The following is an 18,183-nucleotide window of genomic DNA, read 5'->3' as shown; positions in this document are numbered from 1 at the left end:
AGTTCCAGACAGAAACCCTGGGGGCAATAGTCAACCTCATCTGAAGCCTCATGGCCATCCTAACCCTAGAGGAGCCCTTATCATAGCATTTTATAACCTTCAGCTTCATCATGTGCACCTCACCAGCTCTGGCACCGACTTTAGGAAGCCACCAGTGTAAGGGAGCAGGTCTCAGACCTTCTGGTTAATCTGCCACTTCATGGTTTCTAAAGTCTATCCATGCACTCTGGAGACTTTGCATTTGGGGCAATTCTGTTCTGAACAACTGTTTTCTAGGGGAAAGAAACTCCCAGACCATAAACTTCAACCCACCATATACTCATGAAATAATCAGATGGGATAAGCCATTAAGCCACCCAAGTTTCTAATCCAAAATAGTTTGGAGTTGCAGAAAAAGGGATACTGTTTTTTTTTTTCCCCAAAATTAAAATTTCTGGTAACTGTCTCTCTGTAACAACTCCACTTTTAAGACACAAAAAATATTTTGCCACTCATGGGTGTAAATGTACCAGACGCACAAATAGTATCTCAAAATTGGGGTCCAGATTTCCTTGTTTACTGCCTAGTCATTTTCAACCAAAGAGCGTTGACATACACCAGCATTTGTTGTATTACACATTCATTTCTCCACATCTTTGTATTAAAGATATTGTTCAGATGGATGAGCAATATCACCTGAAGCCGTTAATGGAGCAAGTGCTGACGCACGCTGTGGTGATGGCACCACCAGGAGATATTTCAGCTGGAGGTGGCACATCTGTGTGTAATCCTACAGGAAGCGTGTCTGGCAGAGGAGCAGGGGACACAGGCCGGTATTTGCCGTGGGGCAGCATTTATCTTCCATCATGATGGCAAGGAGCGGTCCCGTGGCTCAGAGCCCAAGCATTGCAGCTGCGGTGAGCCCTTCACCCCGTGCTTCATCCAGCCACGCAATGTCACCTGTGGCTGTGCTGGAGATTTCTCCATCCGTCTTCCCCCATCTGCCTTCAGGTACCCGTCCACTGAAACTGCCTGCTGGTGCAGATTTGGAAGACTAACGCACACCTTTAGGGGCAGATCCTTTGGAGCAGGAGTGCAAATCAAGTCAGCTTTGCCCAGACAGCACTCCACCAGCCAGTTCAGTGGCCATGGAAAGCTGATTTGAAGCAGTTTCGAAAACCCCTGCAGATCTCTGAGCTTCTCCATCTGGAAAGCAAGGCTAGGACTGTTTCTCTTCCCCCCATCTTGTCCATACAGACAGGAATCTCTTTGAGAAAAGGACTATAGGACCTTGATCTTTTGAGGGCCTCTACAATAGTAATAAATAATAATTTAGCACCACCTTGCAGTTTCAGTGTGAGCAGCGTGATGTTTGGTGTTTTGCTTAAAACTCCCAGTCAATGAGAGAAATTCAGCCCTCATTAGGAAAAAAGAAAACTTCTAATTGTCAGGAAAAAAGAAGGGAAAAGCTGAAAAACATGACTCTGAAGAGCATGATAGTCAACATGCAAGCAGGAATATCAGACTGGTTTGCTGTTGATGTCCCACAACTTGACGATTCTTCTTTTTTTTTTTTCTCAGTGCTTGGGTTTAATGACATTAAGCACTTCCATGTCAATGAGAACTGAAGTCCATGGGAGTCAAGAGCATGCCGACCTGTGCTGGACCTGCTCACTTATGGCTGGCTTTCTTGACACAAAAGCTGTTCTCCTCCTGCCTTCAGACTGCAAGCTCAGTGGGGGCTGGGACCGGTGGTTTAGCCCAGCTCTTACTGTAAAGCACATCCAGGGTGCTGCCGGAGTCGGAGGAACTCAGCTGGAGACATCAGCATGTGGCAGATGAGACGGGAAGGCAAAATTAAGGATACATAAACACCGCGTGCCCTGCCTGCGAGAAGAGCTGAGCAGGTGGCGGTTACACTCGGGGTCTCTGCCCCATGCTCCACCAGCCCCATCCGTACGATAATATCCAAAAGTGTGTCTGTGCACAGTGGGGAGCCTGGGGCTGCCTGTCTGCAGGACAGTGCCCCCCGCACGGGGACACCCAGCTGCAGCCCCGTGCCGCTGCAGCGGGCCGGGCCGGGCCTGCCCGGGCGGGGGCGGCGGAGGGTCCACCCCCGCGGGGCGCTGGCAGTCACAGCAGGTGCATATTGAATTTAAAGACAAAAAGGACGGGGGGCGGGGTGTAGTGTTTTTGGGGGAATGTCTGCGTTTCCTTTTCTGGCTAAACCTCAGCTTGTGCTTCTTTATTTCCCGGGTGGCCGGGGAGGACGCACAGGGCGCTGCGGTAGCGATTCAACAGAGGGGTGGGGGCTTCCTATTTTTGTAGTTATTTTCGACGGCCCGGGGGTGGGGGTCCTACGTGCCAGGGCCGAGCGCAACCCCAGTGCGGAGCGGCGCCGTCCTCCGCGAGCGGCGGGGGGGGGTGTCCCGGGCGGCGGCGGCGGGCGGGCACTAAGACCGCGCCGCCCCCGGGCGCTGCGCGGCGGCCGCAGAAGAGGAGGAGACCGGCGGGCCCGGGAGGAGAGGCGCGGAGGGGAGCGGAGCTATGCTAAACCCGGGGTACCGCTGAGGCGGGGCGGGCCAGGCCAGAGGCGGGGGCTCTCCGGCGGCGGGCGCGCAGGGGCCCGGCTCCCGAGGCGGCGGCAGGCAGCATTTCGGCGCGGGGAGCGGCTCCGCAGCCACCGGGCCAATGAACATGTCAGTGTTGACTTTGCAGGAATACGAATTCGAGAAGCAGTTCAACGAGCATGCGGCCATCCAGTGGATGCAGGAGAACTGGTGAGTGCCGTCCCCGGGCCCCGCCGCCCGCCCGCCCGGATCGGCGGGGAGGCGCTGAGCCCATCCGGGTGCGCGCTGTGTGCGCCCGGCCGGCGCGGTGCGGTGTGGCTCTGCGCCGCCGTGCGCTGGCACACGGGCGCTGCCACCGGCGCTACCTGCGCGCCCGGGCGGGGGCCGCCCCGCCGCCTCCCCGCCGGGTTACGCAAGGCCAGGGCATCCCGCCCGCGGTGCGGCGCGGCGCGGTGCGGGCCCCGAGCCCCGCCGCCGCCGCCCCCTCCCGCCGTGCCCCGGCCCTCCGGCTGGCCCGGCGGCGCAGAGCCGCACACGTGCCCCGGCTCTGCCCTCGGCCTCCCCTGCCTCCATCCCTGCCCGTCCCTCCCGCTCCCCGCGCGGCACGCCCGTTAAAACAAGTTGCGCGTGTGCCTGCGCTCCCCGCGGACCCCCTCTTCCTCCCCCCTCCCCTCCCCCAGCTCCTCATAAAACTTCATTTGCAGCCATGCGGCTATTAACTTTCCCGGCGTGTGCGTGCGGCCGGGGAGCCGGGGCGAGCCGAGCCGCGGCGGGACCCGCCGTGCCGGGGGGCTGCGCAGAGACCCGGCGGGGCTTCCCGGGCCGCGCCGAGACGGAGCCTCACGGACACGCACACGGACACACGCACGCACACGGCCTTGCCCGCCGAAGGGGAGCGCTGTGCCGGGAGCCTGCTCGCTGCCCCGCACTGCGCCGGGGGCGTCCCCGGTCCCGGGCACGGTCAGTGCTAACTCCCAGGCCTCGGTAGGCAGCGTGGAGGCAGGGGTGGAGGGAGCTCCCCAGCTGCCCCTGCCCCCACCCGCGGGGTCCACCAGGCTGCCCTCGGGGCCGGGATCCCCCTCTCCATCACGCTCACCCACACCTTCCTCCCGGTGCTCATCCTGGCTTCGTCTGCCTGCACGGGCCTTGTGTTCACGCCTTGCTTGCGCTCGCCCGTCCCTGGCTGCTGCGCCGTCCCTGGCCACCCTCACCTGGTGCCCAGTCTTGCCCTTTCTGCTGCTCCCGTGGTGTCTCTCCCCAGCTTGCCCTCGACTCTCCCATTGCCCACATGCCCTCCCTCAGCAGTGCTGCCTGCCCTCTTGGGCTCCCTCATCCCCGTATCTCCTGAGTGAGGACCTTCCCCATGCCACCCTCACGTGATGATGGCAGGATAGGACTGTCTCTGGGTCCAAGCTTTGGTGCCTACATTTGCAGGGCAGAATGGTCCCAGATCCTAGGGGGATCTCAGCCAGGGACTTGCTAGAATCCTCCAGTGACTCATCTGGGGACTTTTAAGGGCAGTATAATTAAAATGACCATTTAAGTGTGTGTATGTCTCCCTCTTCTCCTGCAGGTGAGCTCATTAGCTCTTGAGGGGTGCCTAGTGTCACTCACATTTCAGGAGAAAGGAGATCACATAGCTATTCTTGGGCTGGGAGTGTTGGATGCTTCCCATTTTGTCCATGTTCCAGAACAAAATTGGCATCAGAATAGGACAAACTGGTAAAAGAGGATGGAGGGGGTGATACCTGAGTGTATGTAATAGCCAAATAACCCAGGAGAGATGCAGTTTAGATTAAAGAACATGACTAAGAACCAGGAGTCCTGCGTCGTCTTCTTGGCTCTCCTGCGCTTCATGACATGACCTTGGGAACATTACATAACCTCTCCTAGGCCTTGGTTTCCCCAGCAGGGAAAGGCCAGGGGGGTGGGGGGTAATAATGCTGAAATGCCCTCCTGAGGCGCTTTGATGACTTAGGTAATGTTTGCCGAGTGCCTCGAAGATGTCAGGCACTATATAAATGCTAAGCAGTGTTATTAAAATCTCCCTGGCAGTCTCATGTGCTGCAGAGGTCGCCAGCTGGGACTCCCGTAACGCCAGGCTCCCACTTCCCAGGTTCAAAGGAGGAGACCACCAGTTCTACGCTGCTGCTGTACAGCTACAGAGACATGATGATCGGTGCGCACACGCTTTTTGGTCTAGTTTCGCCTTGTCTAAGGGAACTGATGAATTAATACCTTTGATTCACATGAAAGTAAAGGAGAGTGATCTGCTTGTGGCCTGGGAACGTTTCTGGAAACGAAATGGAGCTGTGCCTGCTGAGGTCTCTGTTGTGGCAGGCTTTTCCTGAAAATGCTGCTGAAGACTCTTCCGAGTTTCAGGTTAAATTGTGCGGTTTTATCTTCAGGAAGTTCACTCGCTTAATGAAACAGGTCCTGTTCCAGCACTTGAATTTTGCGGGGGAGCTTAACTGGTAAAATACAGCAGCTAAGGGCCATACAGGAAGGCTTTTCTGCTTCATATCAGGGTGACACGATAGGTTTGCTTACGCAGACATCAATGGTAGTACGTAGGTAGCTTCTTGACTTTGTAGGCGTAGCCTTAATATACACATCATTAATGTAAGAGCATCCTAAGATGAGGTTGTTAAGTAGTAGTTTGTAGGGATAAACATGGTTGGTTGTTGTTTGGGCAGAAAGATGGACTAATGGACTTGCTTCAGGAGAGACTATGGCAGGATTTTATACTGTAATTGCTATGCAATACTATTACAGTGCCTAACATGGAGGTAAAGAAATTAAATAGGTGTGGCATTTGTTATTTTACTTAATCTCAGAAATATTTCTTGATACCTTACAAGGCCCAAAAAAAAGGCTGTAGGGTGTTAGGTGGGATGAAGGGGCTCTAAGGAGTTGACCCTGTCTTTTGGATTTTGGGAAGCGTCTTTGGAGTCTGACTAGGTCGCATATGAAGACATAGCCCAGTTTGAGGAAGGACGTGAATCCCTTTACATACCCTCTGGGTTGTGAGCTGGTTAAAGCACTGACAAGCCCTTTTAATTATAACTGCGTAAGCCTAAAGCTGGAAAAGCTTGAACGCGAAGCCTAGGGGTAGCAGCATACCCCTAGGTACCAGTATGGTTGGTCTGGATGGATCACAGTGCAAGGAATGAAGTGGCTGGTTCTGTTCAGCCAAGGCTCGCCCCTCCTTTGCCAATGTCCTCCGAGCCTGCTCCAAGCTGCATCGTTCCCTGGGGCAAGTGCATGTTCTCTGCACTCACCGATCACTGACACTCAGGCTTTTCTTGAGTACACCCCCATCCTAGGGTTTGTTTCCTCACTGCCATCTGCCCCTGGAAATCATCCCTCTGAAGCCGGCATGAATGGAGCCCATCTGACAGTGAATTGGTCTAATGGCAGTGAACAAGGTCCTCCTTGCTTCATTCCAGATGTTTGTGCTTCACTTTAGGGAGGCCTCCGTCCTGCAATGTGCATCGCGCTGGGACCTCTTTAGAGCGTGGGCCTAGACTGGCAGTGCTGTAAAGAGGCTACTCTTTTGACACAGAGGTAAAATGAATAGTCTGTTCCCTGATACTTACAAGCTGATGGGTTTCAGCCCTCCCTGAATGCTTGGCTTTATGTGTATGCACACCCGTATGGTATAGCCCCCAGACTGCCGGGTTCTCCTGCAGGGAGGCATGAACGGCAGAGAGAGGTTGCAGGCTGCAAAGGCAGACCTGCACCCTGCTGGTCTCTGAGGGCGAGAGCCACCAATTAGTTGTCTTCTCTAAAGAAGCGATGACAGGTTTTGAGGAGGTTAAAGAACTAACAGGTCCATTTACTCTCATGAAACTCCTTACGCTTTATGTTGCGGGAAAGCTGTTGTTGATGTACATTTACGTATAGTGCCATCAGGTAGCTTTTAATATAAGATGCAGTATCGCTTTAAGATAAGATACACTATCTTACCATCTTACCACTATCTTATTGATTTCAGTATGATCAGGACAGGATTAAGTCAAATGTTTATTTAAATAATTGCTTAAAACGATTTCTCAAATCAAACTCTCCCAGCACCTCCTCCCAAACTTCTTCAAAGAGGGAAGAGGGATGAAGTAAATCTGCAGAGGATTTTTTTTTTTCCTTAAACTGCTGCATGAGGATTAATGCAGCTCTAGTCCTTTATTTCTTGTGAATAAATACATTATTATTTTTGCAGAAAATTCACGGTTCAGTCAGACATACAGCAAAAAGGGTTGCAGCACTGAGATCCTGATTCCCAGCTGCAGCCAGTGAGGTAGCAAAAACCGACCGGTGCTTAGGAAAGCAAAAGTGACAGAAATGCATGGACGGAGCGGTGACCGCCGGGGTCCTTCTCCATCATGCTGCAGAGCGCCAGGTTCGGGCATCAGCACGAAGTGACAGTTGTTCCTGTTATAATTGTCTGGCCAATAATAATTATCTTCAGATGTCTGCTGACGAGGGGCTCGCCAATGGGGAGGCAGGAGGCCTGTGCTGACTGCGCTGAGATTATCTGGGCGAGATGACGTCACGCGAGGGCTTGCCTAAAATCACAGAAACTTTTCCTCTGCTGCTCCGCCGGCTGCTGCAGAGCGCCGGCCATCCCTGCCCCTAGCGCCGCTGCCCTCCTGCTGGATGCTGCAGAGCTCGGGCAGGCTCCCCTCACTCCTCTCTCTTTTGCCTCTCCTGGCTTTTTCCTCTCCTGTTTTTCTCCCTGAAAAGCCAAGGTTTAACCCTTGGCAGCCGGCAGCATGCTCGCAGGTAGTAGCAGGAGCCGAGTCGGAGCAGAGGAGGACGAGCAGGATGAAAGCGGAGCTGGTTATTCCCCAGAGATGCTGTGGGGCTCTGCTGCAGAAACTGGCTGTTTTTGTTAATGAGCTTTCTGTAAAGAGAGAAGCACTGCATAAGGGCAGCTGGGCATTTTTTAGTTTTAAAGAGCTCTAGCAACTCAAACTTGACTCTGAAATGAACTTTGTGAACCTTAGATGAGTATAAATGTTTGTGTATTTGAAAAAAACTATCCTGGTGGAGGAAGTTATTTTTAACCTTTTGTTACCAAAACTTCTATGTGGTGAGAGGCAGAAAGTGCAGCCAGTGCTGAAAGAAATTTATCCTTTGGTGTGATTCTCTTTCCAGTCAAAACTGGAGATAGATGTGGAAGAGCAGAGGGTCAGCTAATTTGGATTTGAAAATGCACTTGCCTTTTAATAATTCACACAAGCACTATCATCCTAGACAGGTTTGTTTCCTAAATGCAGAACAAACTTCCCTCATCCACTTAAGCTACTCTTACCTCATGCAGAAATCAAGAGTGAGGCGCTGTGCGCGTATCTCTCCAGGCATACGTGCATGGCAGCCAAAAACTGATGTAAATTACTCCCCCCCCCAAGCTCTTGGTAAATGCCAGTGAAGGATGTGGAAGGGATGCTGCAGTCACTCTGTCCTTCTCTGTGTGCTGTAGCAAGGGAAGATGTATGAGTTGCTCTTTACCACAGAGAGACTGTTTTACTTGAGCAAAATTCAGTCAGCCCGAGAATTTAGCCTGCCTCCACATTTCATCCCCCAGAGGGGCTTTTTGCTGCTCTCTTGTGCAAACTGGCCATAAAGCTGACAGGGCACCAGTGGACGGCAGCTCTGGTGCTGCAGAGGTTAGAGGATACCTGCTCCTTTGCCTTTCCTCCATCCCACAGGCCTTTCTGAGCAGAAGACCAATGCACTGGAGTATCACAGAGCTTTGGCTCCTTGAAAATACAAGGATGGAGTCCATGGGGAATAACAGTAGATGTCCTTTCAGAGTTCAGGTATTTTCTGCCTGTGTGTGTGCTTGAAAGGAGGAAAAAAAAAAAAAAAGGAAAAAGATGGTGGCACAAAAATGTCATCCTGAAGATAAATACATTGGTGTCTTCTGGATTCAGCCTACCACTGAAATGTAGGCATTGGCCTTTTGCTTACTCTATACCTAGAGTATGAACACATCTCTCATCATGTTGCTTCATTAATTTTTAAGCCTCTGAGAGCGAGACATCTCTTTTACTTTGTGAAACACCGTGTGCTTGTGGGAATAATAAACTTGTAAGAATGGAGCAAGAAGTAATTTAGGAGCTTGCCATCATTTTCAAAAGTGAATATGGACATTCAGGAGCATTTTGGTTCAGGATGAGATGTCGGACGCTGAATTATTTTGGCACTTTTGAAAAAGTAGCTCCTATCCTCAACTAGGCATAGACTGTGAAAGCAGAGGGGTGTTTGTGCAAGTGCAGGTGCTTTTTGTGGATGGGCAAAGGAGTGATGGGAAGAAGCTTATTTCCCCTGGGATTGGGGTGCAGAGTGCCCAGCTATCTCCTTCCTCCTCTAAACGCCCTGGCTCTGTTGAATCACAGGGAGTTTTTCCCCTGGAAGATGGTATTTTCACCTCTGTGGCTATTTCTGCTAGCTTGTAGATACAGGCACCCATGCAGAGACAGACAGACAGACTCCTTCACTGGTTAAATCCACGCAAAGTCGGTGGGAGGAGGCACCCCGTGCACTGGTCCAACTTTCCAGTTTGCGAAGCCATAGCTTCACAAGGATGTGGTGTTAGGGCTGTTGGGGCAGCACGAGGCGGATATCCTTTCTGTTACGTGGTAGTGTCTCTACTTGATCAGTTCTGACAAATGTGCAACCTGAAATCAGCTTCCACGGGGTCTTCTGCACCCTGGGTGAAGGCAGCCTGAGCGCAAAGCGCATCTTTGGGCAAGGTCATTGCCCCACGTTGAGAAGACAGAAGCTTGTACGATGGCATGTGAGTTGCTGTTGGCTGTTTTGCTGCCAGGTTGCACATGCTTCTGGGCTCTTCCTAGGCTCAGGCATTCCTTTCCTGATTGCCAATTTTTAATAGTACCTTGATGATGAGCCGCTGTTATTTAGGTTGGTGCATTTTTTCCTCCTGTTAGTTTTTCTGAGGCGGACACCACATGTGCGTGTCCCTTGCAACCTAGAAATCTTTATAAAATGTCTTCTTTAAAAGCAGTGAATAAAATTTATGTGGGGACGGCTTCTGTATTCTCCTCCTCCCTCAAATGTGCGCAGTCTGGTTGTCCATAATCTGGTAAGAGAAGCACTGTAGACAGGCTACAATAATTTGTTAGATCCTGGTCTTTTAATGAACTCTGTGCTGGTAGGTGTTGCCTTTTAATGGGGCTCAGGGTAAGCAGGAGATCGCTGTGTGTAACTCATTGCATGATTAGGGGTCTCGATTACTCCATTTTCTGCAATGCCTAACATAACTGGCCTTTTCCCTGACCCCCCTGCTGAAAACGCAGTGAGCATTCATGTCCGGTACATCTACTGCTCCTTAAAAAGTCAAACGTGGTCATGTTCCCATTGGTCTCAGCAGAGAAAGGTCTGGCCAAGTATTTAACTCTCAAATTTATGCACTGCGTTTGCTGTCGGTCTCTTCTCCACAGCCATCTGTAGTGGTACTGGGAATAAAAGGATGTTTTGTACTTTTTTTTCTTCCTTTATGTCATTGCGCCATCTCTGCCCCTTGCTCAAGAGTCTATCCCAAGCCCTTTTCAGCTGACTTTGATCTGCTGACTCTTAGCGATAAATATAGAGATAAAAAGGGGGAAAAATTTGTAAGGGAAAGGCTGTAGCATTTCTGTCTTCATGACTGTGTTAGCACTGGCAGGCTGGTATGCCTGGTGCGTTGGGGGTCCAGGGAAGGGGGACAGACTGATGGGGAATGCAGAGACCCTTCTCTGCAAAGGTGGTGTCAGTACAGAGCTGGAGACGTTGGAGGGTACAGAGCCGGGGCTTCTTTTTTTTACTTCGAGGGTAAACTTTTATTAGTGTTTATGGAGCTTTTCACAGCTTTGAGAATGATTTTGTACTACAGGGTCCACTGGGACATCACAAGGCAAGATGACATAAAACACTTTTTGGAAGGCTTAATCAAGAGGGAGTTCAGATGTTTTTTCTTTTAATGGAAGTGGACAGAGGTTAAAACATATTAGTACTTTTAAATGTAAATTAGCATTGGCTAAAATGTAAAATAAACTTTTTGCTGACTGAGACTATATCAACATGTGAGCTATTTGTGTACCCGCATACTGCTACCCAATACTTTTTTTCTTGCCAACTGTTTTGTCAGCCCACTTGAGCCTTGTCCCAGGTTGGAGTAGAAGGGTTTTGCGTTTACTCTCTGTCTACACAGCGCCTAGCACAGTGCTGCTCCGTCCCTGACCAAAGCGTCCCAGACTGCCCCAGAGTGCTGCTACTACCAGCTGTGCTGTTCCTGTTTGTGTCACAGCATTACATCCCCTGGGGCTGGGTTTGCTGGGGGAGGCCGGTGCAGCCCGTGGGGTGCTCTGCAGGGACACCTAGGTTAGCATTATGCAAGCTGGTAGCAGAACGGGAGACAGTGGGGCTGTGATTGCACCGAGGCTAATTCAAGGAGAAAATTGTGTCACTTCATGTGCAGGGTTTGCCAATGTGGCTATTATTGCTTTCAGATCCAAAGTGGCAATGGTACCTGATATTGCCATTCCCTGTGTGCCTTGTACTGTGTGCTCCATTGCAAACCTTCAATTGCAAGTCTTGTTGACTTTTGTGAGGACATCTCACCCTTTGATTGCCATGAGTCTTACTTATGGACTAGGAGCAAGGTGGAAGGACTCCAAAAACAACCTGACCTTGATTTGGCTAGAGAAGGGACCCAGATCCTGCAGAGCAGATATGCCATGAAATAATGAAATGATGGGCAGATCTTGCTTCTGCTGAGCAGTCCTTGACCTCTTGTGGGAGGAGCTGGTATTCGGAGTGGGGAAGAAGAGGAGGTGATGCAAGTCAACAGTTTACCTCATGCCAGGGGACTTGGTGCTTTGCAGAGTATGTGTAGTGGTTTATGCGCTACATGGCATGCAGGGGAATGATGATCAATATTCTCTGAGGATGTGGGGAGCCTGACTTCAAACTGAATGCAGCCATAGCCACCTTGTGCAAGTGAGGCATCAGTCAGTCAGGTGCAGTTCTTTGGAAACTGCCTGAGTCCCATGATTTCAATGGAAATCAGAGACCTGTGTCATCTCTGAAAATTGCTCTTTGTGCCTCAGTTCCTCAGCTGTAAAATGGGGAACAATTACTTTCTGGGGATAGTTGGTTTTTGACCATGTCACAAAGGTGATCCTGAGGTGGTAAGACCTGTATGAGTAACTACATTAAAACAGTACGGAAAACATAATGGTCTTACAGTATTACTATGCAGCTTTACACTTGTACTAGCACTGAAGAATGCTTTATTCTTGCCAAGAATGTGGGGCAAAGTTTGTCTCCTTGTTTGTGGTAACTGAGGAGTAAGAAAAGCTGCTGTAATGTCGGAGGCAAGGCAGTTTATTATTGTATCATGGGATTAAACTGTAAAAGTCCAGACAATTCTTAATTTCAAATTTATGGAAGTAACTGTCCTTCAAATAGTCCAATAAAACTTCAGACTATTCAAGATCTTCTGATGATAACTTTTAAATAGAATTTTTAAAATTTGTTGGTAATTAGTTTCAGCATATAAAGCCTGCAAACTGAGTGAAAAATGAATTGGACGTCATCCATGATTATGAGCTCCTCAAATTGAATGAGTTGGTTTTGATATCTGATGGCCTCAGTTACCCCGGACATAAAACTTAAGGTCGGTCAAGAGCATTATTAAGGACAAATATCTGTCCTGTATGTCTTGAGCCATCAAGCCACGTAGCATAAATACACCTGGAAAGAGCAATCCCAGGGAGTGCCAATCAGCATTTTAAGGGGAAGAAACAATGGGCTAAGTTCATCTCAGTAAAAACACCAGAATGATATTACTGAGGAGTCTGATCTTCTGGCTAATAAAATTGTCTGGTTTTCTTTTTCTTTTTTTTTTTTCTTCTTTTATTTTTTATTTAGAACCATTAAGAGGTACTTAAGATGATAGTAAAATCCCCTAAGTATAAACAAAAGCAGGATGCCAAAGTTGTTGCTCTGTCCCATTCAGATAGTGGGTTTATTAACAAATGTTTACAAAGTCTGGCTTTTTCCTTATGTAATTTTCCTTTCAGCTTTAATTGGGAATTTTCCCTCTAGGTCTCCTGTTGTGCATCTGCTGAATGCAGGTCCTCTGTAAACATTAATGGGAATCTTGTGATTTCCAGCGTACGAAATCTCCAGGCAGCTGAAAGTCCTGAGTTTCCTTCCTTTTTGTTCTTCCTGGAGGGACTGGCTGTCCAACTCCTTTTCCACATCTTTGCAAGTCACAACCAAGAGAGACATTGGTTATTAGCAGGAAATTCTCTTACATTTCAATTCCTTACTTCTTGTTTCTTCATCCTCCTTGGCTTGGCAGCCAAGCAGGAAACTCTAAGCTATTTTGTACACGGTGATGATGTCTAGATCCTCTTGTCTTCATTAGCTACGTTCACTTTTCGCGAAGACTTTTGGTCCATTGACACGGTAGCTCTGGGGCTGATGGCTGCCCCAGTCCATGTTAGACCTCAAGGTCTCATCATCAGGGAAGCTTGCTCGGTCCCCTCTCCCGGGTGTGGATGGGGACCTGGCCCTTGTGCGCAGGCATCTCCCTGTTCATGGGTGACTGACCCAAACCCAGCAAAAGCCACTGGTGATTTCACTGCATTTCCTGGGTAAAAGCTGAGGCTGTGAGGATGTGCTAAGTGGAACTGCTGATGAAAGTGCACAGCACTGATGACAGATCGCTGATGAAACAGGTTGTTTATAGAAGTATTTCGAGATGCATAATGTTGTCTTTACATTATTTTGTGAGGGCATTGCCCCATTACATTTTTTCATAAGGTATTGCTGTTGGCCACTGTCTGAAACAAGATACTGACCTAGTTCAACCTTTGATCTGACCTGATCACTCCTGTGTGCTTAAATACCCTTTTTTGATCACATGCCTGATAAAGAAAATACTGTTTTTGGTACCAGTCACGCCAGAATTGTCTGGGAGCGACATCTCTCTTTCAATGGCTCTGTGTACACAAACCGTCAGTTTATTTTGTTAAATAATTATTTGTTGTTTGAGAACTCTGTAAATACGGTGGAGTTAAATCCATTATTTTTAAATCTTACTTGGATTGGCAGTTCATGCTGAAAATGCCCAGCAATCCTACGTACTGCGGCATTTCTGGGGGTCTGATGCTAGGCGAGATTCCCTCTGTGCAAAGCACTGCCCATGGATGCTATGAAAAACTCTGTCTTGCCCCTAACAGCTTGTGGGTTTAGTTTAAGACTAGTAGTACCCCAGGCAGACAAAACTCATTCTTATTTTTGAAAAGGTTTAGATAAATTATTGCTTGGGCTATGAGAGCCAGATCTGTGCAGCTACATTGCTGCTGTCTCTGTGACACAGTGGGGAGTTTTCCGTCTGTCCCAGCGGAGGGAGGATGGCTCCAGACATCCAAACACCATGGGTAAAAATAATGTTATAGCACTGAAACGAATCTTCAGTTAATGTGTCCTTGTTTACTGACTTCTAATATCACATCTGAAATGCATTTTTTTCATTTTTAACAATTTCCCATAAGCTTTCCAGCATTTTCCAAGAGCTTCCCTCCTATATCAGTGCTTACATCATGGACAAATTTCAAAATTTAGTTTGAAAGATAGGATCAACACCAGGTGTTCCTATTGCAACACTTGGAGCCAGAATGTCACAAGGCTGTTGTACCCAGGATGCTGATGCTTGTTAGGAAATGAAAGAAACGTTTTGCTGAAAGAAACATTTTGAACACCTGGCCCTAGATGTTTATGAGAGGGGGTCACTGTGTAATGGTACCCCTGTATAAAGACGGTAGTGACAGTGCATGCCTTTCCCAGATTCCTCTACATACATCTTTTGATCCTGCTTGGGAGGTTTGCATGTCCGGGATCCTGATACTTGGTGATTACAGACAGTTTATATTACTGTTTACTCATTCAGTCCTTTGAGCACCCTGCAGGCACTGGTGATGGGATTTGTCTGACCACACATAGACGCCTGCTATGTAAGGTGTCTGAGTCATCTCATCCTGAAATAGGGAGCTGAGAGAGAGAAGTTGCATCCTAAAACCACTCCCTTCTCTGCACTGAATATAGAGAGACTCCAGGGAGCTAATTGGATGATAGTTATTTCCATCCATCCTTCTTCCTTTCTCCCACCACCATGCATTTTCTGCTTTTTTCCAGATATCTGTTTGATTTTTGCTTTTTATCACCCTTCCCCCTCTCCCTCTTTCATTTTCTGTATATCTTTTTCCCATTTAGGAACAGTCAAGCCAGCAGCGTGGATGGCTGGGGAAGCCCTGTATGCTTGCGTAAAACAGCCTGTGCAGTGGGAAACGGGTGGCGTGCGTTTCGGTGCTGGGCTGATGGAGCTGGGCAGCGCAGGCCTGGCCCTGAGCTGTCTCCGGATGAACAGAAAAAGCACTGCATTGGGGTAGTCCCGCTGCCACCTTCTGATGGAGGCGCTTGGCCCTTGATTTCTGGAATAGGGCAATAACAAAAGCAGAGTGCTTGCTTGTAGCTTTCCTCAGCCCCCATCATATCCTGGTATAAAAGGGGCCTCTCTTTTAAAAGCCACTTTCCAGTCGCTAGCTGGAAAAATCCTAAATAAAGCCTACAGTCAAACTTCTGTTGACTTCATGTAAGAGATTTAGTTCCTAAACGTGTATGTGTTGGCTAAATGTAACGTAGCATCTGGTATGTAAAATGATTATGACAATTCACATATTTTGAAATGGTCATTACTGTAAATGGAATAATTGGAAAAGATGCTAGAAGAATATGAAGAGAAAAGAGTTTGTGTCTACATTTAGGAAAAAATACACACCAGGCTGATAATATGGGCAATCCAGAGGTTAGAGAGAAATAGTAATTATAAGAGCTACCACAGCTTTTTACGGTGTGGTGAATGAGCAGAGCTCCTCCCTGTGCTTTCTGTAGTAGCATGCCCTTGATCGAGAAGAAAAATGGACTAGGATAACAAAAAAGGATCTGTTAGCATCTATTGTGTATCGGCATTAAAGCTGGGAATGCAGATTTTGACCTCAGGCTTTCCAAATGCTCTTCTTGCCTTAGCAGTTCCCATGACTTCAGCTGTTGTGGTGTCGTGGAGCATCTTCCCTAATGAAATGCTGGTGGCTTCAGGGTAGGCGTGCAGAGTATGTAAGATACTGAGGGTGGTCCTTTGGTCTATCGTGATGGACTCTTGCGAGTATGGTGAGCAGTTTTGAATTGCATCAATTAAAATGGCATATACAATTGAGGGAGGCTTTTGACAGACCACAAGTATCTTGCCTACACTTTTCTTTTACGGTTATGTTCCAGCATTTTGTCTTCATAGGCTGTGTCCTGATGACCTGAGTTGCGATCCATATTTATTGCTGGCAGAGAGTTTAGGCCCCTTTCCATTAAACTAGATCATGTTGTATCTGGTTACAGGGGACATGAATTTGGCTTCGGACATCTTTAACCCATTTGCCTTGTTTAAATTTTCAAGAATGAGTCTTGACTCAGTGGAATTTCAAGTACCTCTTGTGTTGTTAAAATAGCTGTATATCTTGAAAGAGGGACACTTGTGTTCACTGTATTACCATGGAGAGTTACGGTATTTTAGTATCTTTTTGCCCTTTGCTAAGGTCTAGACTGAATCCCACAGTCACATTCTTGGTGCGTTAGATGCTTTAATGACAGAAAGCTCTACAATGTAACATTTGTAACAACAGGAGGGATGCCTTGAAAGTGGTGGATCTGCACAGCTACCAGGGCTGCTCTGAGAGCTGCCCGAAGCCATTGCAACTGGAAGTCTTGCCACATTAGAATGACCAATTCCACAGACTTTAAGCTGAGGTCTCTCTTCTTAGCTCCCAAGTCCTATACGACATTAAAAGAAAGCAAGACTTCGGCTCCCAGCACTTTTGAGAGCCTCCCATTGCACGTACAGTAAGCCAAAGCACATCAGACATAAACTTGGTACCATCATGTGTTTTCCCTGGCTGCTGGATGAAATTCTGCCCCTTGAATGTCAGCCAGCCTGTGAGGCAACGGGGACAGCCTCCCTATCACCCAGGTTGCACACAGGGGTGATGTCAAGGTGGGTTGCCTTGGGTTTGCTGGCGCTGGAGTAGCTTCCCAGGGCTGAACTTTTGACCTATGCCACGCAGATGCAGCCACCGCTACAGTTAGGTGAACTGGCCACCTGTGCCAGGACTGCCTGTCACGACTTCTCCTGGGGCCGTGACATCCTGCGGTGGAGCGGAAGGGACCGACGGAGGCAGTAAGTCGTCAAACGGCTCCAGCTGCCTTGCCCAGAGGCTGCCTGCGTGGCCTTCCTGAAAGCAGTCCTGGAGACAGCACGGTGTGGAGATGATGTGTCCTTTGGTATTTAGTACCTATGAGAGCGTGTATGCCGAGGTACTCGTGGCTCGTGTGCTCAGAACGTTGCACCCATGCAGTCTGAGTGGTTTCCTTCTAGCTGCGTGAGCAGGGACGAGTACTCTAAGTTGTGAATTAGACAAACATCCCTCTCTAACTGGAACTTGCGGTCTGCTATGATAATGCCCTGCGGTCTGGTCCCTAGACTATCCTGCTCAACCTGCTTCATTCAAAGAGTGGGTAAGGCACCCATCTGGAGAACTACAGGCTTTCAAGGACCTTCACTATTAAAACTGGCGTCTGGGATTCATCCAAGTCAGTGGGAGAAATGGCTGTGACTTCAGTGGGAAGAGGATGTAAATTTTTGTGCATGAGTACATGAGGTGGCTCTAGCGTTAGCTGTAGCTTTGATTCAGACAGAGATATGAGTGCTGTTGAAGTCGGAATAAGCCGCCATCTTGCAGGCTTCCTGCAGGAATACCGATGAAAAGGATGTAAATGCAGGATGTGGCTATGGAGTAAATGGTAATATGTGAGGGATCACTAGAAAGCATGAAGATTAAACCGAAAAGGGCTTGTTTCCCAGAGACTGGCTTACATGCAATCCTCCCTGTGCAAGTGCTCCTCTTCCAGAATAAAACTACCCGTCTCCAGTGTTGAACCAGTTAATGGGAGCAGGGGCTTAGGCTGCCTTCTGCCATGCTCTGGGGTAGTGGCCGTATGCTGGAGAAAGCCTTACAGAACAGAAAGGGGAAAGAAATGTCAGTTCAAGTCAGGGTGTGTTGACTCGTAGGAGACATTTTGAATGTTATGGTTATATGTTAAGCAGGTATTAAATAGCTCTTGCTTTATAAATATCATTTACAAAAGCAAGTATCCTCTTCAGGGTGCCAGAGTGTATAAGAATAGGAGTTAATTAGAGTCTGCATTTTCAAGGTGGCAGAAAAACAGGATTTAGATCAGAAAAACTGCAAATAAGTTTGCTGTTGACTTGAAATCCGGTGACTTTTGTAAAACTTCCTCGCCTTGTACCTTGCTTGTTCTTCCCACTCGCTGCTTTCTGCAGCTGTGTCCATTGAATTCAGTGTAGTCATTTGTGATTTGGGTGACCCGAGAGAGGAGAGGTTTAGACCTGTTGTCCGATGGCCGTTCGCGAAGGGGCAGGTCTGCCCGCTGGTGGGGGCATGTTGCGGTAGTACTCTGAGGCACTAGTCACTTGTTCTGTAGAGAAATGCGG

At 48.6% G+C, this 18,183-nt stretch overlaps 1 protein-coding gene across 2 annotated transcripts in view; it reads left to right on the top strand.

The window, feature by feature from the left end:
• Window positions 1–2,253: 2,253 nt before the first annotated feature.
• Window positions 2,254–18,183, top strand: part of ELOVL6 (ELOVL fatty acid elongase 6) — a 78,624-nt gene continuing 62,694 nt past the window's right edge. Inside the window, exons 1-2 of one of the 2 annotated variants that reach the window (XM_050895877.1) lie at window positions 2,254–2,284; window positions 2,698–2,759. In XM_050895877.1, coding sequence (XP_050751834.1) covers window positions 2,746–2,759 — 14 coding nt within the window. In that variant the 5' untranslated portion in view covers window positions 2,254–2,284; window positions 2,698–2,745. Of the gene's footprint in view, window positions 2,285–2,597; window positions 2,760–18,183 lie in introns of those variants that run through there. The other variant, XM_050895876.1, reaches the window with a different exon arrangement.

This window comes from Gymnogyps californianus, chromosome 4, assembly GCF_018139145.2.
Source record: "Gymnogyps californianus isolate 813 chromosome 4, ASM1813914v2, whole genome shotgun sequence".
Lineage (NCBI taxonomy): Eukaryota > Metazoa > Chordata > Aves > Accipitriformes > Cathartidae > Gymnogyps > Gymnogyps californianus.
Note: the sequence above shows the minus strand (reverse complement) of the source record. Positions and strands in the feature narration are given on the sequence as shown.